Source organism: Sphaeramia orbicularis, chromosome 16, assembly GCF_902148855.1.
Source record: "Sphaeramia orbicularis chromosome 16, fSphaOr1.1, whole genome shotgun sequence".
Lineage (NCBI taxonomy): Eukaryota > Metazoa > Chordata > Actinopteri > Kurtiformes > Apogonidae > Sphaeramia > Sphaeramia orbicularis.
Window position 1 is genome coordinate 44,362,195 of NC_043972.1, and position 13,296 is coordinate 44,375,490.

General features: G+C 36.1%; 1 protein-coding gene across 1 annotated transcript; it reads right to left on the reverse strand.

Moving 5' to 3' along the window:
* Nucleotides 1–2,718: 2,718 nt before the first annotated feature.
* Nucleotides 2,719–12,636, reverse strand: LOC115436182 (uncharacterized protein C1orf232). The gene is made up of 4 exons (XM_030158948.1): nucleotides 12,280–12,636; nucleotides 8,867–8,944; nucleotides 8,603–8,709; nucleotides 2,719–3,450 (listed from the first exon to the last, which is right to left on the reverse strand). Exons 1-4 carry the CDS (start codon nucleotides 12,358–12,360, stop codon nucleotides 3,078–3,080), a joined length of 639 nt encoding a protein of 212 aa, XP_030014808.1. The 5' UTR covers nucleotides 12,361–12,636; the 3' UTR covers nucleotides 2,719–3,077.
* Between the last annotated feature and the right edge of the window lie 660 nt (nucleotides 12,637–13,296).

Genomic DNA, 13,296 nt, shown 5'->3' on the forward strand with positions numbered 1-13,296 from the left:
TATCATACCAGAAAACAAAAACAACACAAACATACCACAAATCAAAATCAACAAAATGAGAGAAAATAACATTTAAAGCCGCGTCTCCTGTCCGTGGAAATAATAGGAACGTCTCAAATTCACACTTTGCACTTTGTTTCAGTCTCACAATCAGAGATTCAGATGAAGACAGACGTCACATCAGTGCACCTGACATTTATCTCACCACACACATTCACATTTTATACACATCAGATATTTGTGCAGGACATTTCACATGCCAAGAAAACGTATTTGGTAAAAGTAGCTGTTGTAACGGTTACGTCAAATGGCGTAACAGAAATCCACTGACATCTGAGCGGTGAAATAATCTTCAACTAATCCTGCTATCGCTGCCTTTAATCTGTTAATCCACTTTTTGTTAAACTGCACATTTGAATACATTTGCAGCCAGGTGTGTAATGCCCTTTTCATGTTTTCAAGAAGCACTTTGATAAGAAAAAAAAAAAAAAAAAAAAGACAATCTGATAAATGTAGCCTATAATCTCAGTGTAATCTGTACAGTATTGTATTGTATTGTGCTGTACTCACCTTTTCCAGGCTGGGTACTGGTTACACTGGTGGCTACAGATGGTACATAAACAACTCTGTGGGCACATATGTGACGTACGCCCACCTCATTTCTAACGCATCATGAAAAATCATAGTTACCCGTAACCCTTTAAATGACAGCAGTTATAGAAGTCCCTTTAGTCTGTTATAGTCACAGAAATATTAACCCATAAAGACCCAAACATCCAAACACATCTACTGATCTAAACTGTTTAATACCTGTTGATCTACTAATTATATAAATACATGTAAATAATTGGTGTAAAATACAGTTTGTCATCTTTTCATGGTCATCAGATATGACCCATTTAGATGTGAAAGTGGAAACACAGTCATCTTCTACAACATTGATTCACCAGTAAAACCCATGGAGTTGGATCAATGACAGTGGATGGACACACTTGTTTTATGTTCAGTTAATGATAGATTTGCTGAAAAACGTGACTTTTTTCTTCAGTTTTCTCTGTTTTGATATAATAACTTTTGAATTTACTCTGAGCCTTTACAAACACTTAAATTGAATATAGGAAAATACATTATTTACACTGAAAAATGCCAAATACAGAGGATAATATTATAATAAATGGTGATAAATCACTTCAGAAAGGTTAAATAGAGAGAAAAATTCATTTGGGAACTGATTGGAAAGTAGCACTGGGCCTGTATGGGTTAAATACAATCTTTAGACTTTAAAGTCTGGCTGTAAAAAGTGAAGATTATAATGTATATGAAGGTTCAGTGTTGTTAACTCATAAAGAACCAAAACCATCTACTGATCTAAACTGTCTAATACCTGTTGATCCATTAATCCTACCAATACATGTAAATAATTGGTGTAAAATACAGTTTGTCATTTTCATGGTCATCAGAATGGACGTTCAGAGGGTCTGTAGTTACCATGGAAACACAGTCATCTTCTACAACATTGATTCGCCAGTAAAACCTATGGAGTTGGATCAATGACAGTGGATGGACACACTTGGTTTATGTTCAGTTAATGATAGATTTTGCTGAAAAAGTCATTTTTTTCTTCAGTTTTCTCAGTTTTTGATATAATAACCCTCAACTGTAATTTGAGGTGTTTACGATACCTGATTTTTTTTACAGAAAAAAAGCAAAACGCAGAGGATAATATTAGAATAAATGGTGATAAATCGCTTAAGAAAGGTTAAATAGAGAGAAAAATTCATTTGGGAACTGATATGAAAGTAGTACCGGGTCTGTATGGGTTAAATACAATCTTTAGACTTTAAGGTCTGACTGTAAAAAGTGAAGATTTTAATGTACATGAAGGTTCAGTGTTGTTAACTCATAAAGAACCAAACATCTACTGACAATCAAAACCATCTACTGATCTAAACTGTTTAATACCTGTTGATCCACTAATCCTATCAATACATGTAAATAATTGGTGTAAAATACAGTTTGTCATATTTTCATGGTCATCAGAATGGACGTTCAGAGGGTCTGTAGTTACCATGGAAACACAGTCATCTTCTACAACATTGATTCGCCAGTAAAACCTATGGAATTAGATGAATGACAGTGGATGGAGACACTTGTTTTATGTTCAGTTAATGATAGATTTGCTGAAAAAAGTCACTTTTTCTTCAGTTTTCTCTGTTTTGATATAATAACCTTTGAATTTACCCTGAGCCTTTATGAACATCTAAACTGAACATAGGAAAATACATTATTTACACTGAAAAATGCCAAATATAGAGGATAATATTATAATAAATGGTGATATTTCACTTAAAGGATAAATACAGAGAAGAAAATATATTTGGGAACTGACAGGAAAGTAGCACTGGGACTTTATGGGTTAAATACAATCTTTAGACTTTAAAGTCTGGCTGTAAAAAGTGAAGATTTTAATGTACATGAAGGTTCAGTGTTGTTAACCCATAAAGAACCAAACATCTACTGACAACCTAGATTTTGCTGAAAAAGTCATTTTTTTCTTCAGTTTTCTCAGTTTTTGATATAATAACCCTCAACTGTAATTTGAGGTGTTTATGATACTTGATTTTTTTTTACAGAAAAAAAGCAAAACGCAGAGGATAATATTAGAATAAATGGTGATAAATCACTTAAGAAAGGTTAAAATAGAGAGAGTAATACATGTGGAACTGCCACAAAAGTAGCTGTGGGTCTTTATGGGTTAATGCAGTAAAATCTGCGCATCCACACAGGTGTTTAAAATGACTGACAGGTTAGGCAGAGGAGGGCCGTCATCACACTTCTGAACTAATAAAATGTAGTTCATGGATTAGTTTTGCCTCTAACATGTGAAACAAAACTACAGGAGGAGCTGCCAGTGGAACCTGCCTGAAATGACCTCAGGTTACATGAAAACACCTGTGTGGATGCACCGCTGCCTTTCATAAGGGACGTCTACAGCTGCTCTGTTCAGGTACAGGTGTACGTATGCATTAAACACCTCCTCCCACACATTTAACTCCAGTTCCTCACTCCACAGACAGCTAGTTGGTTTTGGTCACGGTCTTCGTCTTCAGCTCTGCCAGTTTACTGGTGACAAAGTTCCATTTGAAGGATGGGTCCTGGTTGCCTCCTCCTCCTCCTCCCAGTGAGACGTACTTTGAGAAGCTATTGTTGCTCCTTCCTCCTCCTCCTTCTTCGCTCTCTGCTCCCTCTGTAATCTGCCCATCCTGCCTCTCCTCCCCTCCCGCCTCCGTCACCCCCTCCTCACCCTGCCCTGCAGCCATCCCCTCGTTGGCTGCTGCAGCCGCCGCCGCCTCAGCCTGCTTCTTGGCCGCCCAGTTGGTCGCAAAACTATCCCAGAATCCTGAGCGCCTGGTGGGTCGTGGAGGCTCCTCTGGCTTCACTGCAAGTGGACTAGGAGTTCAGAGAGGGGGGAGGTTAGGTTAGAAAGATGTTCAAAGGTATAGAAACAGATCCAGTTAAACCTCATTATCATTCATTTAAGATTTTTATGTGTAGCTTCCTTCGAACAATGTCTACAAAGTCTGTTCACAGTTTTGAGAGACTTTGATTTCGGAATTTTTGACGAATTTTTGAAATATTAAAAATTTGCCTTTACTTATAATGGGCCACATTTTGATGGTTTGTAACCTGGAAATTGTTAAAAAAAAAAAAAAAAAAATTAATATAGTTGGTATTGAGTACTGATTGGAAGTCATATATGGACTTTCATTTGGGTACATGACCTTTGACCTTGAGTGACTTTGAAGGATCAAACTTCAGGTCACCAATGCCTACATCTCAACAACCTTCTTCTCCGAAACTACTGATCAGATTCATTTCAAATTTTATATGTAGCTTCCTTGGGAAATTGTTTACAAAGTTTGTACACAGTTTTGAGATACTTTGATTTTTGAATTTTGACAAATTTTTTAAATATAAAAAATTTAACTTTACTTATAATGGGCCACATTTTTATGGTTTATAACATGTAAATGGTTACAGATATCAATATAGTTAATACTGAGCACTGATAGGAAGTCATATATGGACTTTCATTTGGGTTCATGACCTTTGACCTTGAGTGACTTTGAAGAAGGGTCAAACTCAAAGTCATCAGTGTCTACATTTCAACAATCTTCTTCTCTGAAACTATTGATCAGATTCATTTCAAATTTTATATGTAGCTTCCTTGGAACAATGTCTACAACGCTTCTTCACCATTGTGAGATACTTTGATTTTTTTTAAGTTTTGACGAATTTTTTAAATTTTGAAAATTTGCCTTTACTTATAATGGTCCATATTTTTTATGGTTAATAATATGGAAATGATTACAGATATCAATATAGTTACTGTTGAGCACTGATAGGAAGTCATACATGGACATTCATTTAATTAGTTGAGTTCTCCTCCAGTGAAAGTACCACCCACTTCTATTGGGAGATTGATCTCTTGCATCCAGACCACAGGACTGTAACATAGCACCAGAACATGACAACCTCATACATTCAAGTTGTTATTGATTCTTGATAGAACATGCCGGAGAGATAGAGGGACAATGATAGATTTATGTTATTAATCCCCAAGGGGAAATTTAAAAAATTGGTCCTATTTTTTCTAAATGTTCTTTGGCCTCCTAAACAATAAACATTGCTCTATGCTAGGGGGTAACACCTGTTATATTCCCTGGACCGGCAAATAAATTCTTGGTTGATGTTCCCTTGAGCAAGGCACTAAACCCCTCCATTTGCTCTGTGGGTGCCTGACATGGCAGCTCCTAGTCTGCAGTATGTGATGTGTTTCTGCATGTTCAGAGAGTGATGGGTTAAAGGCAGAAGGTCTACTTGTATGACCACATGGACAATATACTAACAAAACTCAGGTTCTTCTTCAGTTATTGGAGTCAGTGGTGATATTCCAGATCACACCCCTCTGTCCTCACCCTGACTATTATCTGCAGTGGCCACAAAAATACTCAAAAAGTCCCACTTTAGAGTCAGTACTTGTATTGTCCTTTTTTTTTTTTTTTATCTCAACTATACTGATTGGTAAAGTGGTATTTCCTGTGGTCCACACACAAACAACACAGGAGATAATGAAACTGAACACTGGACTCTAACATAGACTGTACATATAGTAAATAAACCCTCTGTGCTAATTTAATGTGCTAATTGCTAACTCACCCATTAGTTAGCAATTCATTAGCCATTTTGAAACCTTTAATGCTAATTTAATGTGCTAATTGCTAACTCATCCCATAGTTAGCAATTCATTAGCCATTTTCAAATCTTTTGTGCTAATTTAATGTGCTAATTGCTAACTCACCCATTAGTTAGCAATTCATTAGCCATTTTCAAACCTTTAATGCTAATTTAATGTGCTAATTGCTAACTCACCCATTAGTTAGCAATTCATTAGCCATTTTAAAACCTTTTGTGCTAATTTAATGTGCTAATTGCAAACTCGCCCATTAGTTAGCAATTCATTAGCCATTTTCAAACCTTTTGTGCTAATTTAAAGTGCTAATTGCTAACTCATCCCATAGTTAGCAATTCATTAGCCATTTTCAAATCTTTTGTGCTAATTTAATGTGCTAATTGCTAACTCACCCATTAGTTAGTAGTTTGTTAGCCATTTTCAAACCTTTTGTGCTAATTTAATGCGCTAATTGCTAACTCACTCATTAGTTAGCAATTCATTAGCCATTTTGAAACCTTTTGTGCTAATTTAATACGCTAACTGCTAACTCACCCATTAGTTAGCAATTCATTAGCCATTTTTAAACCTTTTTTGCTAATTTAATGCGCTAACCGCTAACTCACCCAGTAGTTAGCAATTCATTGCCCATTTTCAAACCTTTTGTGCTAATTTAATGTGCTAATTGCTAACTCACCCAATAGTTAGCAATTCATTAGCCATTTTCAAACCTTTTGTGCTAATTTAATGCGCTAACCGCTAACTCACCCATTAGTTAGCAATTCATTACCCATTTTCAAACCTTTTGTGCTAATTTAATGCGCTAACTGCTAACTCACCCATTAGTTAGCAATTCATTAGCCATTTTCAAACCTTTTGTGCTAATTTAATGCGCTAACTGCTAACTCACCCATTAGTTAGCAATTTAGCCATTTTGAAAACTTTTGTGCTAATTTAATGTGCTACTTGCTAACTCACCCATTAGTTAGCAATTCATTAGCCATTTTCAAACCTTTTGTGCTAATTTAATGTGCTAATTGCTAACTCACCCAATAGTTAGCAATTCATTAGCCATTTTCAAACCTTTTGTGCTAATTTAATGTGCTAATTGCTAACTCACCCACTAGTTAGCAATTCATCACCCATTTTCAAACCTTTTGTGCTAATTTAATGTGCTAATTGCTAACTCACCCATTAGTTAGCAATTTAGCCATTTTGAAAACTTTTGTGCTAATTTAATTTGGTAATTGCTAACTCACCCATTAGTTAGCAATTCATTAGCCATTTTCAAACCTTTGGATCTGCAACATAGTCGTAGCCCTGTCAGTTTTATGGAAACAAGTGAAAGGATTAATCTATTTTAGCTACTTCATAAATGTTAATAAATAGTTGTGTTTGGTAACAGTAATGTCAGAGTTAGGAAATATACAAACATGAAAAAGTTACCAAAAAGCTACCTGAGCTAATTAGCAGGCTAGCTGATTAATGCTAACATCAGGTAATGCTGCTATGTTATGGTGATTATTGTAATTAAATACTGCTAACTTCATGCCAGAATCCTCTCACAGTCCTGTTAGTCTAACTCCTAAAACCCAACTACAGCAGAGCTTCCTGTCAGGGAGAAAAATAAGTTTTATTTAATGCAACATGGGCTGTGAATGCACTGTCACATTGTGTGTAGCTGTCAATCAAAGCCCACACAGCAGGACTGCCACTGACAAATTCACCTGTCAGTCACAGCGGACACTCTCTTAATAATTCATACCTCAGCTTCGGATAATCTACATGAATGGAAAAAAAGATAGTGCAGATTTGGACAAGTCTGCATTAGCTTCACCTCACAGCTCCAGGCGAAGCTGCTTGGATGCAACATGTTGTAAAATGTAAAAACAGAATAAGAAGAAGACATGTGGCAGATTCTAGCGCTTTATGACAACTCATTTTAAGGAAACAACAATTATAATAATGTGTAATACTAAATTTTATGTTTCATTTGTATAATTAGAAGCTCCTAACTCCCTTTAACCCTTTCATGCATAGTGGTCACTACAGTGGACAGTTACTCTACAGCTGTTCTCTTGTATATTCATGGATTTTGTTGTTTTAGTTCCATATCAACCAACACAGTGGACACTTATGCATCATCTCATAAACTGCAATTCATACCATTATTGTAACTTTGCTGTTCTTGATTGGTTCTTGAGTGGAAATCAATTGTTAATATTTATTTTTTTGCATATTATCTCCATGAAGTGAGTAATAACTAGTATTAGAATATGTTAAAATGTGAGAAAACATCAGATTAGCTGCATTAAACATGGTTTCATTTCACTATATTCATATCACTTTAAGATATTGGGTTTTAAATACATGTTTCTTTGCTTCAAGAATAAAATTCATGGTGTAGCTGAGTGGACATTTTTGTAACTCCGTGAAAAACAGGTTGATTTAAAAAAAAAAAAAAAAAAAAAAAAAAAAATCAATCACATTGTTTGTTTTTTTTTCATGCCTAAAGAGGAATAAAAACACTCAGGAAAAAAAAAATCTTGATAAAGGTTCTCATAATTCATGCATGAAAGGGTTAAATCTCACACACTGGACTTTTAACTTCCAAAAATATGAACATTTTCAATCAATCAATAAATTATTACAAAATTAAGATCAATTATTCATTTACAGATACATTTTGTAATAGGACACCCCAGAAGCAGCCCTCAGCTTATACATGGGGACCCTTAAAAATGTGATAAGAGACACTATTTACATGATAATCTTTAATAAATTCAAATTTTCTAAATAACTACAAAAATCTTTTTAACTAGAAGCACTCGGAGAGCGCAGACCTCCGCCAAGGCTGATCAGTGGCCCCCCCCGTGGGCCCCCCACCCCCGATCACCACCAAAATGTAATCATTTCTTCCTTATCCCATTTCCAACAAACCCTGAAAATTTCATCCAAATCTGTCCATAACTTTTTGAGTTATGTTGCACACTAACGGACAGACAAACAAACAAACAAACAAACAAACCCTGGCAAAAACATAACCTCCTTGGCGGAGGTAAATATTTGCCTATCTACCTAAAGATGATTCATTTCCTTTTCCTGAGTCCTGTTGTAGTCAGCATACTCCAATATTCTCAGATAATTTAATAGTCAGACATGGGCTTTATCCACATAAATAAAGAGTTTACATGATTTGTATTTCAGCCATGCAGGATTTAGGGGAAACATTGGAAATATTTTGCCCACAGTGTTCCCAGTTATACCACCCAGTTCTATCTCAGTTCCATCTCTCAGACCTAAACACCACAGATGGTCCTGGGTTCATGTTTTTATCTTATCAGCGAAGGAAAACAGATATGAACTCACTGATCAGCGACTGGTGGGCTCTCAGTCTCCTCCAGAAGCTGGTGTTCATCCTCTTTGTTAAATAGAGCTGACAGTTTGTTCCAGCTTTTGGTTCCAGCTCCCTGCATCTGGACACACAGGGTCAAAGGTCACATGGGTACTTTTTAATGTGCACTTCTTTTTTATGTTATGAACTTGCTTAGTAGACCTTCAATAGTTATTATGTCTTTCCTATTTGTGCTAAATATCCTAAAATCAGAACATGTGTCGTCCGGGGTCACGTACTTTCCTGGCCAACTGGGAGACACCAGTGGGACCCTCATCCTCCTGAACTGGACTCACGTCATTCTCGACCTCAGTGACCTTCAGCAGCAGAGGAAAAAGTCATTGACCATATGAGATGTGATGTGATAATCAGTTACTAGTTGCTTTTCCATTGGACATCTGCGCAAAACTTTTTAATACTTACTAAATGTCGAAAAAACAGAACCGCGTATTGTCAGTTTTTCCATTAAATCACAATTGCAATGATTTGTTTATTTATTATCGCGAGATGACACGAGAAGTCATTCCATAAACATGGCAACAAATGTAAATACTGTGTTGATTTACAGATATATTCATTATTATTACTAACATATATTATCACTAACTTATAATTACTTACATTTTTTAATTTAGTACTATCCCTTACTAAATTAAAAAATGATTCAGTTTCCTGGTGTGTCCACACATACTGTGCCATGTTTCTTTTAAAACTCTTCTTCTTCACTTGTTTTAAGATCCGTCAACGTCTGTTTTTTCTTATTCACGTGACTCTAGTTGTAAAAAAAAAGGTCTTTCCATTGCAGTTTTGCGTGATATACCAATTGTGCTACGCCCAAAATATCACCTCTTGCCAGTGCAAAAGCTTTTAATTGAAAAACGAGAGTTTTGGTGAAATTTTTGTTTTTCTATTAGGTCCATTTTTATGCGCAAGTTATTTTCGGGTCAATGGAAAAGCAACTAGTATTGCCAGATGTGTCACAATCACTGCATCTGTATGGCAATTCTAGTCACTATACAGAATATAGTCAGTAATCAGCCAAGAAAGTTCCGAAATGTGCAATGATTTGATCACAATAAATGTATTAACACGCTCAAGATAGGAACTGGAAATGGAAGTCAGTGTTTAAACACACTCTTTACATGACAGCTTTCAAGGTAATTATGTTTTTGGTCATTAACCATTTATTCACATTATAAATCAAATATTCTACATGGTTTATATTGAGCTTAGTGACTAGAATTTCAATAAATACACATATATCTAATGATTAGGATGATGATATTTCCTCTAAATCAGATCATTTTGAGCCTTTACATTTCATTCTGCTGTCAATATCACCATCTGGTGGTATATTTTAGTACACTACAATACCATTCATCTATGTAGGGCGATTTTGTTACAGATATAGAGATAGAGTTGATTTCTTGGGGGTGAGTTTGGGGGTAAGCTTTTCACTTGAATTGTTTCATTCCATTGTTATGTTAGTTTCATTTCTTTGTTTAACCCATAAAGACTCAAACATCTACCATCGACCAAAAGCATCTACTGATTCCATAATCTTATCAATTCATGTAAATAATTGGTGTAAAATACAGTTTGTCATGTTTTCATGGTCATCAGATATGACCCATTTGGACATTCAGAGGCTTTGTAGTGAACGTGGAAACACCGTCATCTTCTACAACATTGATTCACCAGAAAAACCCATGGAGTTGGATCAATGACAGTGGATGGAAAGACTTGCTTTATGTTCAGTTAATGATATATTTTACTTAAAAAGTCACTTTTTCTTCCGTTTTTTCTGTTTTGATACAATAACTTATGACTTTACTCTAAGCTAATATGAACACCTACATGATCAATCAATGAAACTTAGGAAAATAGAGGATTTTCACTGGAAAAAATGCAAAATTCAGAGGATGATATTATAATAAACGGTAATAAATCACTTAGGAAAGGCTAAATAGAGGGTAAACCTCATTTGGGAACTGCCATAAAAGTCACACTGGGTCCTTATGGGTTAAGCCATTAGTGATGAACACACACACACGAATAGTATTTCCACATCAGTGTCTATTTTGACATGAACGGTCGTAGTCGTCGTGTCATATTTCCAAGTTTGCACAAACAGCAGCGATGACACCTTTGCAGATGAATCTAAATGGATCTAAATGTTTCCGATCATACACAGTAGTAGAGTATTCCCCATTCTCTGCATCGCTGAGGCTATGGGATGGTGAGAGACTGCAGTTTGGAGTTAGTATCAGCAGGCTCTACATGTCTGTCTGTCTGTCTGTCTCTTCCCCCTGTCAGTCAGTCAGTGGAATGCCAACTAATCTGTTTGTGCAGCTCCCCATGCAGGATCGGGTTTCTCTGGGCCAGTCCTGACATCTGGGTCAGTGCAATAATGTCTGTGCTTTTACAGGAGCATACAGGTTGTAATGTCAGCGTTCAAAGGATGGTGCTGAAATCTTATTTTTGTTGAGATTTGTAGAGTGTGTATTAAGGATGAGACCAGATGCATAATAAGGTTTTGCAAATACTACAGACTGATATAGTATGAGGGTGAGATGATTCCCATTTATCAATCAGTTAATCAAAAATGGCACAGGATTTTTAACCCTTTCATGCATACTGGTCACTCCAGTGGACAGCTATTCTACATCTGTTCTCTAATATATTCATGGGTTTTGTTGTTTTAGTTCGATATGAGTTAACACAGTGGACACTTTTGCACCATCCCATACGCTGACATTTATACCATAACTATAACTTTGCTGTTCTTGATAAACCTGATCTGCAGTGACATGTTTGAGTGTAAATCAATTGCTAATAAAAATTGCGCATATGATCAAATGTGAGAAAACATCAGATTAGCTGCATTAAAAATGTTTTGATTTTGTATATCACTTTCTGATATTCAAAAATTAAACACATGGTGTCCAGCAGAGTGGACATTTTTGGACTTCAATAAAAAATGATGAACATAGATTTGTTTGTTTATTGCTTTAACCCCAAAAAATATTTTCATTAAAAAAAAAAAAAAAAAATAATAATAATAAATCAATTTTTTTTTAATCACTTCAATCAAAGAAAAGTGTTCAAATGGAATTTTTTGGATCATTTTATTTATTTATTTTTTTGCACTCAAACACTTTTTTTTTTAATGTAATTCTATATTTTTTAGAAACAAATCTACCTTCATAAAAAACAGGTTTATTAAAAAAAAAAATTCAATTGCATTGTTTTTTCATGCCTAAAGAGGAATAAAGACACTTGACTAAAGTTCTCATAATTCATGCATGAAAGGGTTAATGATATTCCTTTAGCTGAAAATAAAATCCCTAATCATCTTTTTCTGAGACCATGACAGGACCAAGACCTTCCAAAAGTGGTCCTGAGGCCTGTCTCTGGTTCACTTTTTGACTTGGGGAAACTGCAGATTAAGTTGTAAAAGGTCAGAACACATAAACACACAAGAGGAACCGAACACAGGCTGTAGTTCTGCCTTAGGAAAGAACGTAAAAGAACCCGATCTCTGAGCTCAAGGAACCTGGTGATGAATAAAAAATGATCCGAAACCTCCTGACCTTCAGCAGAAACAACCCTATTTGAATGTAGCACAAGAGAAAACGTGACATTTCTGTACCTCTTCTGCAGCGTCCTCCTCATACTCAGGGTTAAGGGTCTTCAGCACTTTGCTCTTATATACCTTCCACATGGGATTCATACTTGCAGAAATAGACGCTCAATACTCTTGGTAACACCCGTGAAGACCTCTTTTTATGGCTCTGTGGTCCACCCTCCACCGACAAGTCTTCACTTCCACTTCAGCTGGTCTCAGTTGGGCCCACTTTGACGTGTTTCCATGTAAGTTTCGGAGCTGCTCTTGAACACAAAACAAACAGACTTTCAGTGGCCGGGCCGGCGCTGTTTCATAGTCCAGATTAAGTCTGTCTTGACGGCTGCTTTCGTTCCCTCTTACACAGTGTCTGAACAGGTAAAAAGCAAGGGAAGCTGTGCTGTTTGTGCACGAACGGATACACACACACTCAGCGCAGCAGCGTCACGGTTCAGAATCCCTGCCTCGGTTACCTGGAAACAGGTGTGGATTTCCTCATGCATATTTCAGAGGGTCTCTTTTCCAGAGCTAGAGGTCTATTGTCAGCCGGGGGTTGGTGGACTGGCTCCTGTAACCCTGGTGCACAGGCTCACATACGTACGGCCCTGCAACGTTCATCAGGAAACCTTATTTAGATCTTTTTAACTATGTTGTAGCTCTGTGCAATGAGGAAGTCCATGTTTCATCAATGCTTTCCAGACCAACAACAGCAAAACAGTTCCCTTAATCCTTTCATGCATGAATTATGAGACCCTTAATCAGGATTTTTTTTTTTCCCTGAGTGTTTTTATTCCTCTTTAGTTTTGAAAATTTTCTAATTAACCTATTTTTCATGGAGTTGCAAAAATGTCCCCTCAGCTGGACCCCATGTGTTGAAAATTTGAAGCAAAAAAAAATGTAATTACTGATATATTGTGTGAAAACTACTAATAAAAACATTTCTAATGCTGTTAATCTGTTGTTTTCTCACATTTTAACATACTATAATACTAGTTATTACTCACTTCATGGAGATAATATGCAAAAAAAAACCAAAAACTTTTG

Bases quoted from the DNA above. Each gene is read 5' to 3' on its own strand.
- LOC115436182 (XM_030158948.1), bottom strand. From the start codon at position 12,360: ATGAATCCCATGTGGAAGGTATATAAGAGCAAAGTGCTGAAGACCCTT. The intron at 8,945-12,279 runs GTACAGAAATGT...CTGCTGCTGAAG, and splicing joins AGGAGGACGCTGCAGAAGAG to GTCACTGAGGTCGAGAATGA. The intron at 3,451-8,602 runs GTGAGTTCATAT...CTGAACTCCTAG, and splicing joins AGCCCACCAGTCGCTGATCA to TCCACTTGCAGTGAAGCCAG.